The sequence below is a fragment of the Atractosteus spatula genome, chromosome 2 (genome assembly GCF_055471065.1).
Source record: "Atractosteus spatula isolate fAtrSpa1 chromosome 2, fAtrSpa1.hap1, whole genome shotgun sequence".
NCBI classification, from domain to species: Eukaryota; Metazoa; Chordata; class Actinopteri; order Semionotiformes; family Lepisosteidae; genus Atractosteus; species Atractosteus spatula.
This window is the reverse complement of record NC_142707.1, coordinates 31,162,305-31,188,110: the sequence shown is the minus strand read 5'-3', so window position 1 is coordinate 31,188,110 and position 25,806 is coordinate 31,162,305. Positions and strand designations below refer to the sequence as shown.

Genomic DNA, 25,806 nt, shown 5'->3' with positions numbered 1-25,806 from the left:
CATTAAATAACTATTTATTTACTAAATTGAACAGATTTAAAAAAATAAAGCAGTAAATGTGGCATGTGCAAAGGTCTGGGCACCCTGTCAGTCAGTACTTAATAACATCCCCTTTGGCTGAAATCACAGCCTCCAAACGTTTCTTTGAACCAACTAACAGCCTTTCTATTCTTGCTTTAGGATTTTTTTCCCACTCTTCCTTGCAGAACACTTCTAGCTCAGAAATATTCTTAGGTCGTCTTGCATACACGTTTGAGATCTACCCACAGAATTTCAATAAGTCTGGGGACTATGAAGGCCATTCCAAAACCTTAATCTTTCATTTCTTTAAGTAGTTCACGGTTGATTTTGAGGTATGTTTTGGATCATTGTCTTGTTCTAATATCTAACCTCTTTTCAGCTTCAGTTTCTTCACTGACTGTGGGACATTAGCTTCCAGGATTTGTTGATATTTAGTAGAATCCATTTTTCCCTCTACCTGCACAATATTTCCTGTGCTACTGGCTGCCACACAACCCCAAAGCATAATAGATCCACCCCCATGCTTAACAGTTGGCAAGGTGTTCTTTTCTTCAAATGACTCTTTTTTTCTCCAAATGTACCTTTGATGATTGTAGCCAAAGAGTTAAATATTTACTTCATCAGACCACAGCACTTGATTCCAAAATGCCTCTGGCTTATCTAAGTGTTGTGTTGCATACTTCAGACGTTGACTTTTGTAATGAGATCGCAGGTAAGGTTTCTTTCTGATGACTCTTCCATGCAGATCATGTTTGTGTAAGCAACACTGCACAGTGGATCAGTGCACCACTACTCCTGTGCCAGCTGAACCTTCCTGCAGGTCCTTTGCAGTGATATGGGGGTCTACGAGCAGTTCTAACTGAGATTTTTCTTGGTTTTCCAGATCTTGTCTTGACTTCAACAGTTCCCTTTAACTTCCATTTCTTAATGACATTTCAGACAGTGGAAATTGGAAGCTGGAAGCGTTTAGATATCTTTTTACAGCCTTCCCCAGCTTTGTAAGAGTCAATTATCTTTATTTTCTGATCCTCAGTCAGCTGCTTCAAGGAGCCCATGGTTGTTGAGTGTAAGCACAACAACCTGAGAGGTTAGAAGAGTCAGAGAACTAATGAATCTCTGGAATTGTCATCACCTGTCTTAGATGAAGGCCTAACGAGTCAATTAAGTTCTGAGACCTTACAAACAAATAACACTAGTGGACCAACTGGAAGGGTGCCCTAAGTTTTGCACATGCCACATTTACTGTTTAATTTTTTTTCAATCTGTTAAATTTAGCAAATAAATAGTAACTGTGCATCAATACTTGCAGAAACATGTCAAGTTTAAGTTTGTTCACTGCAGAGGTTGTGTTAACTTCTTTTCACTTCGAAAATAAACAAAACACGTAATTTGGCCAGGGGTGCCTAAACTTTTGCATAAAACTGTATCCATGTTCACTGGTCTCTGAGCCCTAGGTGCCTCACATTCTCCCAGCTCATCTCACAAATATTTACTGGAGCTCAGGTTTGGTGAGTAGGGTGCTAATGACATGACTATCACATTTTTACCTTGCATGAAAGCTCTTGTTACATGAGCAGCGTGAGGATGTGCATTTTTTATTTACTAAACAAGGTGGCTGATATACAGTACCAAGTGAATATTTCACCCAGGAATACACAGTTCTGTATTAAACGTTATAGAAGCATAGAAGAAGCATTAATACACTTAATAAATAATATTAATTAACCTCCAAAGCTTGATGGTAACTTTCCAATTGTAATGCAGGAAATAAGAGATGCTAATTGGAAGCTATTGACACAACTCTTCTGAAAGTCACTCAACACAGAGGTAGTAACCATAGACTGGACATTTGTTAATGTCATGTTTAATTATAAGTAGGGCCTGAGTTGTATTACTTGAAAGGTTATGAAAACAATTGCTATAACTAAACTAAAAGGATGGCTTTATGTAAACAGTATCCTAGAAATAGTCATCATGGATTTAAAAAGGGTAGGTCTTGCCTAACCAACTTGTTTTAGTTCTTTGAGCAAGCAACAAAAATAATGAATACATATAGGTCATGTGATATGATGTATTTTGATTTTCAGAAGACATTGGAAAATCTTTCTGGTAGATAATTATTTCCCAAATTGCAGATGGTAGGCATTCAGGAAAACGTTTGGTTTAAGAATTTGTTATTAAATGGAAAACAGAGGACACAGATAGGGCTAAATACTCATATAAGAGTGTTGTTCTTATTGGAGTAGAGTAAGTGCAGAATGTGTACTAGAGCCACTGCTCCTAATAATTTATATGCATGATTAGATTCTGGTAAACTATTTTGTAAACTAAAGACTATTTTGCAGATAACAGAGACTTGGGATTACCAAAAACACTGTAGAAACCACAAATCACATTTTGAAAGGTTTAGATGAAATTCAAGACTGGGCAAATGCCTGCAAGATATTTAATACACACAAATGCTAGTAGCAAAAACATTTAAACTATAAATACAAATGGGAAACACTAGTTAGAAGACGTAGGAAAGGCTACTTTTAGTAAAGACTTGGGTATGACACATCTTTTACATCTTGTAGACAGTGTTGGAAAGCAAAAACAAAAATGTGTGATAAAATATTAGATTATGTAGTGAAATGTGTAGAATTCAAATTAAAGGTTGCTATTTTGAAATTGTACAATGCAGCTGTAAGGCATTATTTAGAATACTGTGTACAATTTTTGTTGCCATGTTATAGAAAAGGTATACAGTAGCTGTTCTGGAATCAGTCCAGAGAAGGGCAACCTGATACATTCCTTAAGAGAATGTCCTGCATTGTCTTACAGCCCAGCAGATTTCTTCAGAATGAACAGTGACATCCAAACCAGACGGCACAAGTGGAAACTATGTGGAAGTGCACTTGATACCAAGTAAGCAGGTAATTTTTTTTACCTTAAGGGTTATAGGAATATGTATCCCCTGCTATGTTGTAGAAGATGATTCTCTGACTTCTGTCAAGAAATGGCTGGACAAGAACTTTGAAACAACTACTACCAAATAGACTAGATGGGCTGAACGGCCTCCTCTTTTTTATTACAAGCACAAATGTCTAAAAATTAGAAGTGCTAAACTTCCTTATGTTCTCTTGACAAACTATGCTGTGCATTGTACAAAGGTCATATGGATAGTGCTAGCCCCAAAAAGCTACAATGGTGATAAATGAGGTTAATTATTTAAAATATGCTATATATAAAAAAAAGTGGCACACATTCCACAAGAGTGCTGAACTGCCTGAGATTTTGAGTTTACTTTGCACTTATTTAAACTGCTACCAAGGAGACAGTGGAGACTTTAGCATGTCACACCATTGAAAGAACCTGATTACATAATCTCTTACGGAAGATAAGGCTTACTTATGACGTGTGGCCCAGCTTTCACTTATCATTGCCCTGTCACACAATTTCCAGTGCGCAAAATGCAGTATGTTATTGAGTAGGTGAGATGTCGTAGAAATGAGAAAGATATATACAATACATTTTTAGTTTTAAATTTGTTTTATTTTTTTTAATATCTACCTTTATCATTAGGAGCCTTAGCACTGTAGATGGTGTAATTAATGATTATTCCACTGAACTGAAATTCAAAAGGTTAGGGCAAAATCTATGGGCATTTGTCCTCAAAATAGCAGAAATTAATACTGAATACATGGGTAGCCTTCTTTAATTAAAGCTAACAGGGGTTTGAGTAAATTAGTCTTTAAAAAGTCTCAGCTATTGAAAATCATACTGTTGCTTTAGTAATTTGTGGAGAATATTCCAGCCATCCTCAAAAAGCTGCATATTCCTGATAAATGTTATGGCAACCGAGAGCTCGTGCCAGAAGCATAGGACATAAGGTGGGATTCCACCCTAGACAAGCCTGTCATTCCAGTGCATAGCACACACACCATCACAGATTAGAGACTCCAACTAACCTAACCAGCATATCTGGACCCAAGAGCTGTGAGGCACCAATGGTAACTGTTGTTCGACCATGCAGCTCCCTGGAAAATATTTATTTCTCCGTGAATCCCCACTCAAATACAGACACTATCATGTTCAGCTGTAATGTTATTTTTCTGTCTTTATTTTTACTTTGTAGCTTTCAATTTAAACAGCTGCTTGTTACTTAGAGTTACATGTATTTGTTTTCCTTTTAAAATTAGGATATTGCCTAATTCTAACCAAAAAACCATGAAGGAGGTATAAGCAGGCAGCACTCACAATGAACGGTGAGAGGATATTTACTTCTTAGTACTTGTTTTGACTTTATACTGGATTTTGTCTGTGTATGTTTCATATACAATGAGTGCTAAATACTGAAAGAAATTCCCATGTGATTTCAATTTCCTTCAATAGAAGTTCTAACATGCATATTTAAGAAAGCAAAACAGTATTTACAAATGTTTGTTTGAATGTGGGATAAGTAATAATTTCCACCCTCATCTGGCATCTAATTATGCAGTAATGGTGTCTTATTAGCTTTGTCAGTCAAGAGGACTTTTGTTATCGAAACATAATTTGCAGTTGGTTATTGTCAGAAAGTCAGCTAAGTACACAATGAAGCTTTACCACAGTGGAACCACATGACAGCAGAAGCAAGAGTGTTTAAATAAATTGTACTGATCTTTTTCTCTTTTGCTTGAAACTATAAAGTTCTCTTTATGCCTACAGTATAAAACATATGCTGTGCAGTATATTTGCTTAATAATAGCAAAGAAGGGATTGTGCTGACTCAAAACCTTATGAAAAACATTTAAAATTAGAGTGGACTGAATTAATCTAGTGCTTGATTCTCAACACAGAAATAATATAGTATGTGATTATCACATTTTAAACAAAGGTGTGGCAATGAAGAAAATGTCAGCATGGTTGTTTTCCCTGTGGTTTGGTTTCTCCTTATTAAATTGTTGTGAACAGGCCACATAAGTACTGCAGCTCTTCATAATAGCCAGAAAGACGTGAACAAAAACAATGCAGACGTTTGTTGTAGATGTTTTACTGTATATCACTCTGAACTGATCCCACTCCCGAATTTCAGTAAGTGGAGACAGGTATAACCTGCAATTTAGTTTTGAAGTAAACAAGACAGAAATGTTCCTAATGTGGTCAGGTCACTATTAGTTTGATGCTGTTGTTTTTTTATAACTTTTCATCATGTTAAGACAGAATATTTGGATAGGTTATTAAACTGAACTTTTTATTGAATGATAAATTGTAAAGAATTATTTTTTTACATCACTAGCTCTGAATTTTTTTTTTTGCATGATACGTGGATCTGGTGTAGGGACTCCATAACACTCTCTAGGGTTTTGATGTTGGTTGAAAGAGTTATTTTTGCTTAAAAGTAACTAAATCTCTTAAAGTTAAATCATATATAATCAACAATGGACAGAGTAAAGAGATGGCTTTGTCCTGTGGGTAAATGTTTAAATAAAATAAAATGTCCGTCTTTCATTTGGTGCTGTGATATAACGAACTGTAACACCAGAGAAGCTTTTGTTGGTTTATTTTTAACATTTTCCAAGCAAACCAGATCTTTAGTTTTCTGTGTATTGCTGGCAACATGGCAAGCTGGATACTATTTTACTTTTTGTCTAAAACTTAAGATTCTTCTTTTAAAGATATGCTTTCTACAATATGTTACCTATGTAAGACCTTTTGGAACCAACTATAATTTGAGGTGGTGCAAGCTTTCTAAACCTGAACTAATTCATTAGTTTCAGGATCCTAAATTGGACTCAGTTTCATAAACAAGTTTGTATTTTCTCATAGTAAACTACACCCGAGACATCTATTGCATTCAGATGGAATGTTTTTCAAAAGGAAGGAACAAGAAATGGGACTCTCATAATCTAATACTCAATTGCTTGCTTAGTATATTCCCTGTTTCATATACTTTATGTAGTTAAGGGCCCTTGGGTTGCTTGTTATCTATGCACACTCGTATCTATTTTCAGGTCTGTGTGCTTGCTGATTTCTCAGTCACTCTGTTGACTCTTCCTATCCCATTAAATACCCTTGACCCTCCTCACTCACACCTCTTTTGTCCTGGTCCTACCTTTCCCTTTCTTTTCCAGCTTTGTGCAACTTATTGCTCTCCCTTCCCCACCATGTTTGTTACCTGCCAAGACCGAATGTTAGGATCAAATTCTAAGACAGCCTTCTCCCACGTCCTCCAGCAGAGTCCGTTCTGACAGCACCTGCACATCCTGCAAGCTGAGGCCCTGCCGCAGAACCTGTAAACTGCTGTGATTAGCATTGCGATACATCACATCAGATCAGATCGTAAAACCTTTTGGTTGAACTCTCAACACAGGTTCTCTAGACCTGTAGTAAAGGACCATATTCCTCACCTTATTTACTGTGGTTAATGTACAGTATCTTGGACTGCAGCTTTACATACTGCTGTGTGTTAGACTGTTCTCCATCCTTCCATTTGTCAGACAGCTGTCTGTAGTATAGCTGCTAAGTATTGAATTAACTTTTTTAATTACCAGTGAGTTTAGAATATTCCTTTAACACGGTGTGTTAATAATTTTGAAGTCAGCTTTGGAAAAATAATAAAATTGGTATCGGAGAATGTTAATCTTAAAGTAATGAAAGCTGCCTTCAAGCTAAAAATACAACACATCTAAAAAAGCAACCAGTAGCTTTGGCGTTTCTCCAGCACACGTCAGAGACTGGAGCATTTCAGGGCTGAAGGATCACTTGCTTTTACAAATTATTACATGGACCGATCTTTGCATTTTCAGAATCACAGTCAAAAGTGTCATTAAAAAAAGGACCTGTGTTCCCTTCAAAACTTTATGAAGTTTTCAAGGGAAGAGTGTTTCACTGTGGAACATATTCTGAAACTTTTTAGACTTCCTCGTTAGGATCTTTTCAATTTTCTTTGCAAGGGGAAATTTAATCAGTTGTTCCATCCATATTTCCCCCGAATTTTCCAGATTGATCACATACAGTACATAAAATATCACATATTTTGAAAATAATTTTACACCTCTTCTGTTTTTAACATCTGGTCCATCCATTTTTTTATCTGCTAACTTTTAACATGTTTATAAACAAAGCTACTGAGAATAAAATAAACCTGATTAGGTAGAAGTATTTTTTACAATATTGTAGTAAGGGCCCTTTTATGAGAAAATCACATATAATATACAGTATATTGCATTGTTTTATTGAGAAATCATTGTAAAGTAATATTACATTTGTATATCCTGTCTATAAAATAAAATAAGAAATGAACAGGAAATGTGGATGATGTAAACTTTTCCTTTAAAAGTATCCATGAAAATATCCATGTGGTCTATTACCTGTTCAGCATCTGAAGAAAAACTGAAGGCAAGATATTGCATTTTCTTCTATTTTTACAAAGGAGTGGTGTAACAAATATGTTTCGGATAGGACAAAAGAAAAAGAAAGTAACAACAAAATACAGATGCATGGTTTGTACTGCTGTTTTCAATGCAACAATTCACTTTTCTGCTAACGTTACAGTGGGGAAAAGGGTCTGGCAACTGCTGACCTCTCTTTTATCAGGAACTGGGAGGCAAGCCAAGGCTGGTAAACGAAACAAGCATGTTACTTGTAACTGAGTAAGTTAGAAATGGAAAAGAAATGAATCTGCCTACATCATTGATGCAAACTTGGTTAAGGGTCTTATAATTTTGAGTTCATTTTAAACGGAGCAACTTATTTATTCATTCTGAGGATCAAGTTTTCTCAGCTCAGGACCTGAAAAGGTTAGGCTAGTATAGAAACAAGCCAGAAATTATAGGATCCATATACAGAATATAACACAAAATAAAAATTATTCTGCAGTCACCGAGAGGCATTGTTTCTCAAACCAGAAGCTTTGGTTTTGTATCTGACACTATGTTCATAATATCAATGGGTTTGGGGGTTTTCATCAGCTGGTCACATATATAATAAATGACAAAAAGGGCAAATGGATCCTTGCTCTCCTCACTGTCATCCATCTCTTCTCCTTATTACATTTACCATTTAAAATGCATCTTTCATAGAAGGTCATGTGTGTTGTCAGGTATGTAAAATAAACCTGTCAATTTTAAAGGCAACGTAGTTTTTCCAATTTGGCGGCATGGGGCCCTTCTCAATGACATTTCTTGAAGGTCAGGATTACTTAGCTGAAACATGCAGGAGGTCTTCTACGAGTCACCAGCTCAATCCAACTGCCCCAGAAATACTGTAAGAGGGAGCGCTGGTTCTTTGAGGTAAGTGGACTTTACACTCCTCTTTGCCACTGACAGAATGACAGATGAGGCCAGACAGAGACCAGTTCTACTTTCCTCCTGGGAACACCTACCACTTGGTACCACCTGTTCATGAGGCGGCATAAGTGATTGAATCTTCAGTCCTCATTTAGAAAATTCAGTGTTGGGAGAAAGTACTGAATTCACAGCTCTGTGCTTTGGATTGTATTGGTGCTGTACTTAGGAGCTGTGTTTCTTTGAAAAGAAACAGGCAACTACTAGGAAACGTAAAGTGATTAATAATGAATGCCTTTTTAATGTTCCCAGAAAGAAAAATACTTTTCAAAACTGTGTACAAACTGTATTAAAATAAATAAAGTACACTAGGAATTAAGTTCCTTAGAAAAAAAGAATCTGATGAGAAATAAACCTTTTTGATTGATTGACTGTTTTATATGAGCAGACAATTGCTTTTCTTTTCAGTTTACATTGCATATCAAATAACCTGAAGAGAGATCAATGTTAGGTGATCTTTGTAATTGTTTTAGCCACTTATATAAAGTAAAACCAATTCAATAAAATGGAATGTCAGTGTTGACACTATAATACCCACCTTGTAGTTATCTTTTAAATGCTCTTCAAATTAAGTGACACTTCATGTTGACAGTTTTAAGATAAATGAAGTGGGGTTTTAAGCTTAACTGACAAATAAGCAATTAAAAAATGTGTTCATATGTTATTAAATTAATTGTATATGAAGCTGCACATATAGGGTGAAGCTGTCAAAGTTTAACAGACATTGCCATTATTATTCAAACTGACAATCTATTCTTCCAAAGTATCTTTGTGTTAGGGCTCTCTAATTGTAGATAAAGTAAGATACCATGTTTACATCCCCTTAAGTGGGAAGAGTTTGTACAACCAGCTTAACTGTGTACATGCAATACTGGTTTGCCTGTTTCTACTGGACAGGACTAGATAATAATGGTATTCTCTGTATATGCTGTTTGTTTTTCTCCTCAAACTTCCGTCGCAATCATTTGGATTGTCTGTGTCCTGTTTTTGTTTGTTCTGAGAGGTAGATGTCTACACTGTGAGCCACCTCTACTCGGAGATCAGTCATAAACTTAGATCAGTCATGATGTTCAATCCCATATAAAATATGTCTTGGGACATATTATAACATATGATAACTTTTTTTAAAATGTCTTAACTGTCACAGTTACATTTTGATTTTTTTCCTAACAAGTCATAAATTAATTATTTGTGTGCTAGTTTAACAAGCAGTAATACTTATGTGAGTTCTAATATTATTTAATGCCAGCTGTTAGATTTTCTTTTTTTGTCTGTTGGTAGCATACACAATTTTTTCACAATGACATAAGCTTTTAAGCTGGTCAAGAAACCAAAAACACAAACAGTAGAACACAGCTGATTTATGGTTGATTTGATCTGCTCAATGTTTAATGTTCACTTCATTGTGGCCTGCTTGTTTTAATCATCTGTATTCCTCTTTAAACATGTATTGTATAGTACAGTATATTGTAAAATAGAAAGGTCAAAGCAGCTGGACACTATTTTAAGTACGGCAGACTAGCTCACTCTAATCAAGGCCAAATTTGCAGAATTGCGTGGGTTCTTGGTATATAAATGTTTCATGCGAAAGTGTGTAGGAGTATTTTGAGGGAGGTCCAATTAACTATCACTAATGAAAGCTCAGCTTCAGCACGGGTAGTCCAGACATGCATGTGATATAATTAGAGGTCTCAGCCCAGTTTCTTGTGGTCTCCTGTCTTGTCACAACAGAACTCGACACAATTAGCTTTGGGAAGAATGAAAAATACTCATTATTTTGAATTTCTGTGGAGTTTGATATCTCAGAGGTTACAACCTTCTCTTCTTGTCTTTTTAGAATGCTATAAGAGAGTATTACTTAAAAACACATTTACCAAAATACATAACCTTCCAAAAAGGCAACATAATTTTTTATCATTATATGACAAAGGAGTGGAGAGCTCTTGAATGTGTAAAATCTGAAGACATTGAGCTAGAAGTATGCTTATTATCTGTATCTTTAGTCTTTGAGATGACAAACACCTTTAAGAGCAAAGCTCTAAGTGACTGCTTATTAGAAAAAGATTAGTTTGCACCTGCACCATGTTTGTCCCACTGTATTGACCTTGAACAAAGTCAAACAGTGGCAGGTTTTCACTGTGGAATTGAATTTGAAAGGAAAAGGAAAAGTTGCAGGTTGCTGAAATAAGGATACATGATGACAAAAGTGTCTATACTTCCTAGCAGAGCCATCAGATGCCTGGTAAAATCAGAGGATTCTGACCTTTAGTGACTTACTCCAGAGTCATTACATAGTACCAAAGCCTATAAAGTACAAAACCGAGTTTTTAGCTAGATGCTTGACAAAAGAGACTTCTGTCAAAAGAAATTGTCTATCCAGCAAACATTTTTTACATCCTTCATAAAGAGTTGCTGCTGCAAACTTTTCCTTCAGTAATTTCAGTGGGACTGAAAATCCTTTCAGTTTCCTAATGTTATACAGGAAGGCATGGAAGTAAGTCTAACCCGTCCAAGAGGATTATCTTTTCTAGTAGTTTTCCAGACTCAAAACCTTTCAGCCTTGGCTTCTAGTCAAGAAGTCCTTGTTTGGCAGACCTCCATGTAGCCTTCCGTGACTGCAGGGTGCTTTCTGAATCTCACTCTGTGACGGGATGTGACTGGAGAGGAGAACAGAGTACAACAACCATAACACCAGACTTGTAACAGCCATAGGAAAATTAATTTGAAGTACTTTTCACTTCCATTTTAATAAGCTACAGTGCCCTTTCTTAACTCAGATTGCTTTGGCTAGGAGTCATTTCAAGGACTAAAAGTAATTTGAGACAAAATAACTCTGATTTTAGCAGATTATTTTCCAAAAATAAGATTAGAAACAAGCTTGTTGTTTGTTCTGCAAAACCTCTTATAGATAGGTTATATATCTATAGAACATCCTTATATACTCTTATATCACCTTATACCGACTTCCAGTATTAATTAACATCCTCAAACACACTATTGACCATGCATAAAAGGATGTGATGCAAATAAACAACAATGTTATCTTTAAAATAAGATGCCGCTACACAATTACAATCTGTGGAATCACATCTGTGGAAAATTATTTGAATGAAATACCCCGTTCTTTAAAAATAGTAGAGGCATGCAGATAGTAGTGAAAAATACAAGATATTCTTCATTTTATAGCCATACAGTCTCATACAGTAGATGGAATCAATCACACACTTCATTGAGTAAGATGGTTATTACATCATTAGTCCAAACAAACAGCTTGTTAGGCTACATGTTACATAAAAAATGCAAATTAAAATTTGATGGACTGAAGGGTCTGTTTTATTTCTGCATGTCTTACGAGAGCCATCAGGAAATGAGTATGTGGATCTACAGTATAAGGTAATTTTCTTTTTTTCACACACAACATGCAGCAGTTGAAAATTAGTCTTTTGTATTGTGGAAATGGAAGTGTGAGATCAGTTTATTTTTTTTTTTCCAGTGATCAATTTTTTAAAAATCATGTAATGAATGTAATTTTTAAGTTTGGGCAAGGAGGACAGCAACCAAGGTCTCCCTCACAACTGGTATTCTCCATGACTTTATATCCTAAAAATGATGTGAAGTATCATTGTGATAACCTGTAATTGCAAAAGACAAGTAAAAAAGGAAACAGCTATATCAAGAATACTGTAAACCACATGACAACAGTTATGAGTTAAATATGGTTCAATAAATTATTTCTGGGAACTCTGTCATATAAAAACAAAAGTTTTTTCGGTACAATATTTTCTTTTCTTTTCTGTAAGCATAATAATAATAATTCCTTACACTTATAAAGTTCAATCTTTCGGATGAGATGTTAAACCGAGGTCCTGACTCTCAGTGGTCATTAAAGATCACAGGGCATTTCTCTACACAAATTTCCCCCATCAGCCTTTACTGTGGCCTCCAAATTGTCTTGTCCCCATGTATGATTGGCTGGCACTCACCCTGCGATGGACTGGCGCCCTGTCCAGGGTGTACCCTGCCTTGCGCTCGTTGCTTGCCGGGTAGGCTCCGGCTTCCCCCCGACACTGTGTGGTATAAAGCGGTTTGGCAAAGGACATGACATGACTTATATAGCTCTTTTCTGGACACTCCACACAAAGTGCCTTACAGGTAATGGGGACTCCCCTCAACCAGCACCAATGTGAAGCCCCACCTGGATGATGTGACAGCAGCCATAGTGCACCAGAATGCTCACCAAACATCAGCTACTGTATCGGTGGGGAGGAGAACAGAGTGATGAAGCCGGTTCATAGATGGGGATTATTAGGAGGCCATGATTGGTAAAGGCCAATGGGAAATTTGGCCAGGACACCTTGGTAACACCCCTACTCTTTTCGAGAAATGCCCTGGGATTTTTAATGACCACAAAGAGTCAGGTCCTCTGTTTTACGTCTCATCTGAAGGACGGCGCCTGTTTACAGTATAGTGTCCCCGTCACAATACTGGGGCATTAGGACCCACACAGACCACAGGGTGAGAACCTTCAGCTAGTCCCACTAATACTTCTTCCAGCAGACACCTTAGTTTTTCCCAGGAGGTCTCCTGTCCAGGTACTGATGAGGCTCACACAAGCTTACCTTCAGTGGGTTGCCAGTTGTGAGTTGGAGGGTGATATGACTACGGGCAACAAAATATACTTACAATCCCTAATAAAACAAAGTAGATCCCTTTCAAGTTTATGTTTGAAATTTTACAGTTCAGCATCTCTATGAATCTTGCAAGTGACTGATCAGAATTGGTCAATATTACATTACTCTGTGGTTACTGTACATCCATTCAGTCTCATCCACTAAGACTGGATAAAATGCAAGGTGCTGAAAGCTTACAATAATAGTAACCATTCATGTACAGTATACTTGTAGGTAAGTTGTTATATTTTGCAATTACCTTCATCATCATTTAATACAGGCAAGAAAACATACAAAACACCCTTTCCCTGCATTGCTCATTTCAAACAAGAGACAGTTTACAGTGTCATTTGCACCCCTTCGCTTAACTTGTAATGAAGCAATTTCTCTCAGTGTGAAATCCAGACTATGATAGCCCTGTTTGCTACAAAGAATATTCTTATCTGTCTGGAATTCACTGAAATTAAATTCAGAACCCTTTGATTTTCAGCTCACTTTTAGGGGCAAGAAAAGCAAATTGCCGTTTGATGACATTCACAGTTTCCACATCTTCTCTGACAGAAGTTTTTTACTACAGTCAGTGCTTGCGGTGTAGTGTAGCATACAGAGATTGTTAAAATTGTTTTTGTTCTCACCACTGGAAAACAAACTAAATACTCAAATCCAGCAATTCCATATTGTATGAAAATATCTTTATCAGCAAAAGGGCTATCAATGTTCGGTTTTCATACAGAGGGAAATTGCTTTATTGTAAGAAACAGTGTGGAACAACTGACACAGCAAACATGTCTCTTTTACACTTTCTATTGTTATTGTCAGATACTATATATACTGTATATTTTGTGTTTCATTTCAGGTCACCATTTGTTTCTGTTAACTCTGATGGAATTACTTCTTATTTTTTGCTGTATAAGTAACACAAAACACAAAAAGTCTAATTTCAGGTATAAAATATAACTATATTTCTCTCTTCTGTGGGTCCAACATGATTTTAGCTGTTAAAATTTGCATTACAAAAATTACAATTGTTGAACTGGTTTTCACATTGAACTGATAGGACTTCACGCCTGCCTGTTATGTCTTGCAGTATATTTATTGCTCTTTTCATTAACCAGACCTGTTAGCCTTTTAAAGTTAAGCATTCCTTGAAAGAGGCAATTTTGCAATTGTACAGATTCAAAAACAGATTTTAACCCTTTTAATATCTTGATTAAATCTTGTACTGGAGTCTCATTTAATGAACAAATTTAGACAATTATTCATGATAAAATGTTATTTTAATTCCATCATTTCTTGAAAACAACCAAGAGAGATAGTCTAAACACATCTAGCAGTCTCAGTTTATATCACAATCTTGTAACATGCAGTGTTATCAGCGATGCTCACTCTTGAGTGAAATGTACAATATACATTCTGTTAATGAGCAAAACCCACAGTGGGACTCTGTAGTGCCAGACAATACTGTAAGAAGCTCCAGTGACAACATACCGCCAAATGTTTTCACTAAATTTGATGGAAAAAAGAAACAGAAATACTAAAATCCTAATTAAATATCTTAAAATATTAACCTTCCAAGAACAGTTCCTTAGGGCCATTAGCTGTTCTATACAACTGCCAGCTTGAGACAAATGACTACGAATGTATGAAACCAAATTCAATTTAGAGAATGTATATAAATGATGATCAGAGTGACATCACATCTACTTACTTTGCAGCTTTTGCCTTTGTCCATGACACATGGCTGATCATCTGGGAGGAAGTCTCTTGTGTGGTTGAGGTGGCAGCAGCTGTAAGCTGGGAACTGCTTATACCAGAGATCTTGGTCCATCTGAGATTTGTGCAGTGATGTAGAATTAGGGTAGAGGAAAGTTTTACTTTGACCCTTTTCCATAGTCACCTTGGGGTTTCTCATCCACCTCCGGACCTAAAAAGAATCAGGGCATATTGCATGTCACGTATTATTTAGTAACTACATCAACAAATGCTCTTTGGTAATCAGCTCGATGGTAAATTCAACAGCATTTTCATGCTGCAGATGGATATGGGAAGTCTTTGTAGCCTTATTTTAAAATATCCTAAAAGTTAGCATTAGTTTCCTCCTTTTGGATTTCAAAAGTATGACTTATTAAAGTGGTGAAGTTAGATACAAATAAAATTATAGTATTAGATCATTATTATTATTATAACACACACAACAATGTGTGTGTTATTATAATAATAATGGTTTATGCTGGGACTAGGGATATTTGGAGTAACACAAAACAGTGAATCTGTCATGTTGTAATTATTGATGTAATGATTAAACTCTAGTACATTAGCCTGTAAATATAGTGAATCTTACTTATACATTATTTCTTGAACCAAATGCAGCATTTATATTTAACAATCCTTAGAATCAAACCACTCAGGTGCTTAGCTGCTCATAGGATACAATGGAGATTTAAGTGCCTAAGTATTTTGGTTAGAGGAATCCTGTGCTTTATAAGTGTGAATGTGAAGTTAATTTTGCAGATAAACATGTCAAAATATGTCATTTTGACTGATATTTTATTTGAGCAGGCATTGAGATTTACAATAACTGTTGAATCAGAGAGGTGTTGTGTGAGAACTGAGCAGGATGACTCAGCTTGTCATTGACTCTGGTGCCCCTTTCTTATGGCTTTAATAAGAACATTGGCTTCTGCTTTCAGCACTGCACTGTAATGTTTACAGCTGTAATAACTGAACTATGTTGGCACACATACCGTGGAAACCCCGCCGAAGAATTCTCTTAACAATATCAAAGTTTCCTAAATGGCAAGAGAAACTGTAATTTACATTTCAAGGCCCCTTTATTAAAAAAAAAAAAGCGTAACGTAATTGTGCCTTAAAAGCGAATGAAACGTGGTTTAACTATTGGTGTGTAAAACTGAACTATAACTAAGCTAGTGAATTTTGTGTTTGTCTCCCAAAATGTGTATTACTGATACATAGGAACAAGTAATAGGTTTATTCCATGCTGAAAAAAAGGAGAAAGAAAACAAAACGTTGTGTTTTCTTTCTTCTTTTTTTCAGCATGGAATAAACCCATTACTTGTTCCTTTGCAGCCTACACATGCTGACGCAGCTACCCACCTGAACTACTGATACATGCAGTGTATCAGCTATACATGATACATATGCTGTAACATGTATGGGATTTGCGATACTTTATCGTTTAGGAGGATTTTTCTGGTCTACAAGAGATCTGCATGGAGTACTGATGTACAGAAGACATGATGGATGGATTAATACCCTCATTCTTTTTTTAATTGAATAATGTCAGCGTGCCCAAAGGGGTTGGGCAGCCAGTTGACCTTGGACCCCTAGAGGTTTTATTGCTCCTTACTAAGACATTTTTGGTTCCTCTCAATGTTGTCTTCTGGTCTTTTCTGTTTTGTATTCACAACATGTATGGTCACTTGCATTGTTAACCACCTTGGGGCAACCTTGTTGTGAAAGGCGCTATATAAAAATAAATTGAATTGAAATACTTATGCTGCTGAGGTAAACCACCAGAACTAATTTTCTAATACAACACAGGACTTTAGTCAGCTATGAGACACTCAAAGCATCAGGTCTAATTGGAATTCATGGCTTATAAAAGAGTGAAATAGGGAAGGCACAGGGGGAGTAAATGGACTGCATTTGTATTGATGAGACCTGGCAACAAGATGTTTATCATCACTGGCATCTTCTTGTAAAGAGCTGATGATGATATGTACCATCGATAAAGATTGGGAACAGTTTGGATCAGTATCATGTTAAAGGCAGACAATAGATTGAAGAGTCTGTGCATTTAAATTAAAACCTAAAGACACTCTCTTGATGTTTCAAGGACAGCATAGCTTAGATTTGGATTTACCCTCCTCCCTACCAGATACTAAATTAAAAGACACTGTATTTGCCATCTCTGACTGGTCACGGTTGTTTTGGGATTCTCCTGAACATACGAATGCGAATGAAAGTGGTTTAACTATTGGTTTGTGAACATACGGACACTGTGGAGTAGTAGAAAGTGCAGAACATTTCTTGTTCTTTTCGCAAATATTTTCCAGACATCCTATGGAATATATGGAAACACATACTATGGAAGCCACAGGAAGTGCTTGGCTGTGCGGCTCTCCGTGACAAGTGCTCTTGAAGGGCCTAGCAACAGCTCACCAAAACTTGTTCTCAAAATAGATGACACATAACTGTCTTCAGTGACTCATCGTGACTGCAAAAGACCTGCAGGCATACGAGATCTTGAAAGTCATAGAAAGAAAAAAAGATGCACACACATTGCCTAGGAAGCGACTGGAAGCTCTAAGCTTTATGCACAGCCCAAGCTGGGTTCTCAAGAAGTGGGGCAGAACCAAATCCATGTCAGGCTTTCTGTACACTCTTTAGAACTTTAATATTCCTAGGCATAACAATTCTACATGAGCTACCAATTTAAAACTCTCATTAGTGAAATGAAGAAATGATTGTAATTGTAAAGAGTTTTTTTTTGTGCTGTGAAAATTAAAAAAGACCCAGGATCTTGGATTAAAAAAAGAAGCTGTCAGGGCTCACAGCTTGTTTTAATTGTCTCAACCATCCATAGATTGTTTTTGAAATGTCAAAGACTCCCAGTCTATGGTATCATTAGAAAAGTTTACAACACTGCAAAAGAGAATAATTTAAGGAGCTGTTGATTTCTTTGTGGAGAGTGGGTGACACACATGCCTTTTTAGTTAATTTAAAGATGTTGAGAATACGAGCACAAGAAGTGCTTTGACTTCAAACCAGGGGCCTGTCGGGTCAAAACACAACTCACAATATGACTCACTATGTGAACGTGGGCAAATCACTTAATCTTTAGACTACTGTATATGTTTCTTAAGCTCAGATTCTTTTGTGAAGGAGCTGTAATAATGTACATTTTTAACACGGCTGTAAAATGCAATCCCTGTATGAGATCTATACAGATCTTTTCATGCACAATGACAAAATAACAGTCATTATAAATCAGTTGAAGAGGTTCAGGTAGAGGGCTGCATCAGAGAATGTTGACTGCAAAGGACCAAGTGATTGTTAATTCCACACAAAGAAATAGTAAGAAGAGATACATTTTGAGTGTTGAGCCGTCTTCTATATTTTCAGTAGAGAGAAGAAAGGTTCGTTGATTGAATGTGTAGTATTGATTTTTAATTTGATAAGATGCCGAGCTCAAATCACACACTTTTGTAAAAATGCCAGGTGCTCAGTGGAAAATTGAAATAGCCAAAATCAGTTATGAATTTGCAAAAAAAATTATTTGAATTATCTTAATATCAATAAAAATGACCATGTCCACCTCGAGTAATCAAGTTTGCCTGGTTGCTATCACCATGGTTGAAGGTAGGCAGTCTCTCGGAGAAGGTGCTTTGAGAATAAGATGTTTTGCTTTAACAATCAGCAGACCTGTCCAGAGCAACCAGGAAACTGTCTCTAATCGGGGCAGGAAAAATAACCATACAGGTCCAAGACCATCACATCCATCTGCTCATTCTGTGTCATCAATTTCTGACTGCAGAGGCTACAGAATGGGACATTCCTGGAAGAAATAACCTACACATAAGAAAACTGACTACAGCTTTCTATCTGCATGAAAATAATCAGCACATGCAGTGGCTGTGTGGGGAAAATGTTGAGAGCTGAGAGACAAAATTGTTATGTTCTGTGAGATAGGGAACATCAGAAATGGTGGCAGACAGAGTGGTGGAGTGTTTTATTCATCAGTGATACCTATTTTTCCCTTGACATAACCGACAGAAGACAATGCGTGTGGAAACATGGTGAGTGTTAACTTTACAGCTCAGTTATGAGGACAGCTGGTGCAATGGTGGAAATGTGATAATATGGGGAAGAATGTCCTTTTAGACAAAAATGTCTTTGGTGCAGACTGAAGGTAACCTTACGAGTCAGCGGTACATTGATGAAGTTCTTGAGGCAATGGATTTCAGCTTCCCTCAAGCCATTAGGAAAGTGTGAATTTTCCAGCAGTACCACTGATGACACACAGTGCTAGATTTACAAGAGCATGACTTCAGAACTATTGAGGTTTGCTTTGTCCAGCTCTTACTCCTGATCTGAGTCTATCATAAGATCTGAAGGAACAGCTCACCAATGCCATCAACATGGTCATGGAGACGACCATGAACACAGGCAAAGTGACAAACAGTCCCACTGCATCTGCCCAGAGGCTTTGCAACAAAAACAGAATTGTGCTCATGCTCAGAAGGTTCGTACCTGATAATTTCACAATGTTTTAATTTTGTCAGTGTGTCAGGTTTAATGCTGAACACCCATCACGATTCTTTGATTTTGCATTTTCTGTGAATTAGGATTTTGTTCAATTTCAATATTAAAATATTTGATTAAAACCTGAGAGTTTAATTTCTTTTATGCATCCATATATGCCTTGCATTGCTGCTATATTTACCATGCACAATATATTTCAAATACTGTATATACAGCATACTGTATATACCAAAATGCTTTAGAAATAAAACCTTAGATTCAAGCTTTACATAGATGATTACATTACATTTAAAAAAAAACAACGTTTTGGTTTTGACAAGAAAGGGCAAAAGAAGTAATGTAGTAGCCTGTGTCATATGCTTTATCCAAGCCAGTTAGGTGTATGTACAGTAAGTGATCAATACCAGCTCACTAACTCAAACACACATGGCTGTGACTGGCTGAGGCTTTGTATATGTGGACTACAAGTGTGCAGTCTGTGTTGACATAAGAAACTGTACAGCTTGCAAGAAACTGTACAGCTTGCACCGCAGTATCTTGTAATACCAAGGGGAGATGCATAACACAGATCTCAGATGAAAGCTGAATAGCTTGAAGAATCCTCTCCACATAAGTATGAACATTATTGTGCTATAGAAATGACATTACCATTAGCCTGGTATTTGCATCAGATACCAGCAGCTCTGAGTCATTTATGAGTATAATTAGGTTCACGGAGCTTCTGTGATGCCCAGTCATGCTTTCAGTCTTAGCTGTTACTCAGCTGCTGGAGTGATCCTACTAAATATGTCATTTCTGTCAGCAGATTTCAGCAATTAAATGAGAATATAATTGAAATCAAGTGTGTTTTTAGCCAGGGAGGGAGTTAGATAAGTCTAGTCACTCACGGGTGCTTCCTGTCAGTTGGTAACTGGTTAGACAGAAGTTCCCCTGGAGATGCTCCTGACAGCCACAAGGCCAGAGCATTCCCACTCTCTTCCACTGAGGCATACAATCATTGCAGTGTGATTAAAATTGATCAGCCTGAGTTCACACATTGCTTCTGCACAAAACTCAGTAGCAAACATTTCTTCCCAAGCCTATACCACATTTTGTGTCCCTTCAATCTTAGGCTTTAACTAGGAGTAGGACTGGTGTTCAAACATTTCTGAAAGGACTACAGTACGACAGCCCATCTTACAAGCATAGAAAGGTTATTTGGTACAAATTAATTCATTTTTGGAAGCACAGGTGATATTCATTTGGTACATTATTTCTTATATTATATTTGAATACACTGAAAAATCATTTAACGTGCTTTTAGAAAAATATTATTTGACGTGCACATTTTGAGCTAAGTAAAAAATTTAAAGGCTGCATTTTAGATATATGCAAAAGTAAAATATGTACTGTATGTAATAAAAGGTAAATTTCAAAAATAAAATATATACTATATTTTACTATGTTTACTATATCTAGTAATGCTATTCTATATATATATATTTTAAAAAATATTATTCTATATAGAAAACAATCAAAAGTCTCAATCATTACAATTCACTACAGAACTGAACATTTTAACTATATAATTATTGTGTCTTAATGACAGCTAGACCATATAGTATTGCAACTGAGATACCTGCTCAGACCACTGACACACCTAATATGTTGGACATATTGTAAAAGGAAACAAAGCAAATCAATGTGAATGTAATGTCACAAATGTAGATTAAATTAAAGTCACATAAAAACAATTTTGGAATATCAACATACAAAATATCTTTTCTCGAAAGAATAAAAAAGTATTGTTTGAAAAATCTTACAAATTTGGTTTATATCTTAAATTTTATTGTATTTATACAAATTTTATAATTGTAACTAAAACTTTAGACAAAAAGTCTCTGACTCTAAAATTAAAAAAAGTCTTGTAAAATGAGAACAGAAAGACACCTAATTACTCAAAATTTATAATGAGCTGTGCATGTAGTATGTGCATCATAAATAAATATTAGTTAACATCCTATATGTCAGGATTGGATTTCTCTCGAAACTTATCGATTTTAGTTTCAACAAATCCACAAATTTGTTATTATGATGATACAGAATGTTCGCTGGTCTCTGAGCCCGAACTACCCCATGACATCCAATCTCTCCTCACAAATGTTCAACAAGACTGAAGAGCAAAGCAGCTACTGCATAATTGTCACACACTCATTTTGCATTAAAGCTGCTGCTACACAATTAACATGAGGACAAGCCTTCACTCCTGGCCAGATCATTAGTCTTTGAAGTCCACAACATCCGAGTCTGTTGTACACAAAAACATCTATATATCTTTCTCCACACTCACTGACGTCAGTCAGGGATCATCTACACAAAATCTTGATTCATTGTTAAAGAGGGATTTGCTCCACTGCTGGCAAGTCCAGCTTAAGTGTTACTCCAACATATCAATATCATGAGAACTTTGTTCTCTCAATGGCTCCAATCTGTGTTTTTCTTTCTTGCTGAACAAATTTGATTTTTCAAATTCGAACATCAACAATTTAAACCACTTCATCACCTAAAACCAAACTACCTGCTCATTAACGAGGTTGTTAAGCCCTTATGCAGTTGTCAAGGTCACACAAGTGTGTCAGTGGGGAATGATTAAATAATCAAAATTAAGACAAAAAACATTTAATCTCTATGTAGCCTGACTTTTACCAACCTGTCAAAACTCCAGTGGAGAATTATCACTCATGAGATAAATATTATAAATACATTTTGCTTAATGAAAAAAAAAATTTTAAACCCTCTCTAATTAGAATAATTCAACACCTGTTAGAGCATACATGGTTGGCACAGTGGCGGAGTGGCTAGTTTTTCTGCCTCACAACACTGGAGCCTTGAGTTTGATCCTGAAGCTGGGTCGCTACAGAATCTGTATTATTATTATGTTCTCCCTGTGCTCACGTGGATTCCTCCCACAGTCCAAAGACATACTGCTAGGTTAATTGGCTTCTGGGAAAACTGGGCCCTAGTGGGAGTTTGTGTATGCCAGTGTTAATGCCTGTGTGTGCCCTGCAATGTATTCATCTCATCTCGTTCAGGGTGTATCCAGCCTTGCGCCAATTGCTTGCTGGTATATGCTCTGGCTTCCTTTCGACCTGTATTAGATGGTGGTTAGAAAATGGATGTATGGATATAGCATCATTTAAAAAATAAAAAGTAAATAATAAATAAAAGACTGGAGATTTCCAATAAATAAAAGACTTACTTTCTAACAAAGTTAATAAATGCTGTGCCATACATTTCATTGCTCTATGATGTACTCTTCAAGTAATCAAATACAAAATAATAGATGATATAACATAATATGTTATTCACTAATGTAAGTGAAAAAGTGAGATAAGATATGCCAAGGATGCTTTTAATGACTGCATTGCACTTACTCCACTTTATCATCTATGGAAGTTACCACACTTCTTGCTGTTTGCATATCTAATGTGAACTTTGCGTTATGCAAAATATTTTATTATGGGACATATATGAGGTTTTATGTAAAGGCATTCATTAATTTTCAGACTGAGAGCATTGTTTTCATAAAAAGAATGTTTGACGACATTGGCGTCCCCAAACAATAAACAGTTCCTTGTAAGTTTTACCACATTTGTGGAAATCACACGAAGCATCAGTGGATAAGATGATTTCTCTTTAAGAAAAGCTGCAGGTTTACATTTGAGCTGTGGACCCGGGCTGCTTCATGCATCAACAGCCGTACAAAGTGTCTGTGAATAAATGCAGTCGACAGCAGAGAGAAAAAAAAACAGCATCTTGGTAAAAAAAAAATGAGTACAGCCAAAAAGAACAAGACTTTGGAACTGCAGACAGATGAAAATGAAAAGCATGTGAGAAAGATTCTCTGCTAGTATCATTACCATTCAGTTCTCCCCTGCAAGACACATTACTATCTACTTTTTAATTCATTCCTGTACCTCTTCTAGGCCAGATGTGGATCATGATAGTATGTGTCCCTGCCATTCCTGTCTTTGTGAGGACTTCCTATTGACACCAATTCTATTTTTAATAACCTTTTCAAACTCCTCTCAAATGAAACATTACAAGGGGTGAAAATAGGCCCAAAACAATTATCTGCTGACTGTTATAAACATCAAAGAACAAAGGCATTTGGATTATTATCAATCTTGTTTCCACTGTGAGGATGTCCCCACATCATCTGCATGTCATCTTGCTGTGGACATTTTCACAAAATTTTTCTACATGTAATACATTCCTTTCGGTAAAAGCAAATACTTTGTCTTGTTGTCAAGGAATTGCTTATGAGTCATTTGGGGAATGTGGGGTACTGAACTAAATCTTAAAGTAGAAATATGTTTCTAAGCACAATCTGGCTTGTGAGATGATCCCCTAACTTGACAACATACAAGACCACACTAACTTCACTGTCATATGGATTGTTAATAAAGGATCCCTAGCTTCACACATCAATTATTGCCATGTGTTGGTAATTCAGCAAAGATTCTTCTTTTTATTTCATAAGCATTTGACTACCTTTTCCGGAAAACACTCAAGATACCTGGAGAAAAAAAATCGAAATTTTTACTGTCAATAACTGGTGATAATTGGCGTGGATTTAAAAAAAAAGCATGCTTCATTTGTTGCTCTATTCCCCTTAAATAAACTGCCGATGCTTCACAGTTAGTTTCACTTCTGCACGGTAGTTCACATATTTTTTTTGTTTCACAAATAATAACTACCAATTTGAAAAAGAACCCTTTACAAAATGGATTTAATTTTGCAAATCGGGCACTGTCAAAGGTTTTTGGTTGTGTTTTGTATTCATACAAGTTTTGCTTGTTCATTCATTTAAACTTCCATCTTGGCTGACTTCTGTTAATCGTTCATTCATTCCACATAGGACTTTGGCATTTTTAAGCCAATGAGCACAGGAAAAAAGAAAGATCCAACATTCATTTTGCTTTTTATTCACAATCTGCTTTGACAGCCCTGCAATTCAGCATATTTTCTATTTTACAACAAACAAACAGGGAATGTTCTCTGAATACGTGGGCTGTTTTCTAAAACCCATCCTCCTACAACAGTATTATCTCTCTCCAAAACAGAAGAAAATCCATCATGGAATTTTACATTTGTCCAGAAACAACTTGAAGAAGCGTCTGCACTGTTTTGCTATCTCTGCACGAGTTTGTATTGTTCGGCATATACCGGTTTGAACCATCCTCACAAATGTGATATTTCATTTAATTTATGTCATGTCTGTCCTAATGTTTTCAACATTATTGATGACAATAATAATATGGAAGGCAGAGCATTCATCATGCATTCACCAGGCTAAAAACAAGGACTTGAATCTCTGATGTGATTAAGCATGTTGTATGATACTTGCATCTTTAAAAAATATAGAACCACTTCAATTTAAGAAGTCACAAAATGTAAATTGTAAGCCATAAGCAAATTCTGCTTATGACTTATCTCTTGGGTTTTTGAGTTATTTTTTTTACAGAATTCGCAGGTACCAGTAAGTTGACTGTGTGGGAAAGACATTTCATTGCCAGCAACTACTGCTGCACGCTGTATTGTTGTGCATTTGATAAATAAACTTTGATTTGATTTGATTGTTGCCCTGAATGTAATGCTGATTGTTCAGTAATTTAATATATTGGTAAAACAAATGAAAAAGAGAAATAAGTTTAAAAAGGTACAATATGAATCCTAGACCCAGTTTTTTATTGTGTCTCTGTAAACTTGTGATTTTTACCTGTAGCCAAGGATTAATTATAAACATACATGCCACAAAGCCAACAACCTTTTTACAATAGTAAACAAGCCTGGGACAGAGTGACCTACACACATTTTCAATTCACTGTAGAAGTTACCATATTCGGTTTCAGTGCTAGTACTGAAGGCTTATTGTGTGAACTAAAAGGGCTATTTCATAGTCCTGGAATCTGAGAAGTCCCTCAACCTATCTCACAAAGCCACTTTTCTGAATGAAAAAAACTGGTGATGCATTCACTACTCGCGCATAAAGAGCCGGCGAACTGCATTTGAGATGGACAGATGCTTAAAAGTCTTTCAGTGAAAGCAGAGCTAAATCCGATTCCTCCCCTGTAACTAATTACAGCAAAATGCTAGGGCACGCAGTTCAACGTGTGGCAACAAGCAACAGAGGTACTGACCTTCTTCTTCATGAACTGGAAAGCCGAGCATTTCTTAAACGAAAATCCATTCTTGTCACTGTTGACCATTTTCATCGCCCTGGCTGGAGAGCTGTTGTGTTCTGTGGATCCCAGTGTTGCAGCTGCTTTGTCAGAATGCTCTGTGTTGCTGGGGAAGCGCTCTGCACGCTGTTGTCTCCTAATAATTTATAGAGAAGGAATGAGATGCACTGAATCACATTCAATCCCTTTGGGCAGATTATTCCCTTTGACACCCGTTTATAACTCAGGTGATACCTAAGCCTCTTCAGCGGTACCTCAGAGATGAGGACAGACGGTCTGGGAGGTAATCTCACTGAA

At 36.4% G+C, this 25,806-nt stretch overlaps 1 protein-coding gene across 1 annotated transcript in view; it reads right to left on the bottom strand.

The window, feature by feature from the left end:
- The window catches only part of sgk1 (serum/glucocorticoid regulated kinase 1), a 59,636-nt gene extending 34,094 nt beyond the window's left edge, over positions 1-25,542 (bottom strand). The window contains exons 1-2 of the mRNA XM_088937659.1: positions 25,468-25,542; positions 14,709-14,924 (exon numbers count right to left, since the gene is read on the bottom strand). Coding sequence (XP_088793785.1) covers positions 14,709-14,924; positions 25,468-25,542 — 291 coding nt within the window. The remainder of the gene's footprint in view (positions 1-14,708; positions 14,925-25,467) is intronic.
- Between the last annotated feature and the right edge of the window lie 264 nt (positions 25,543-25,806).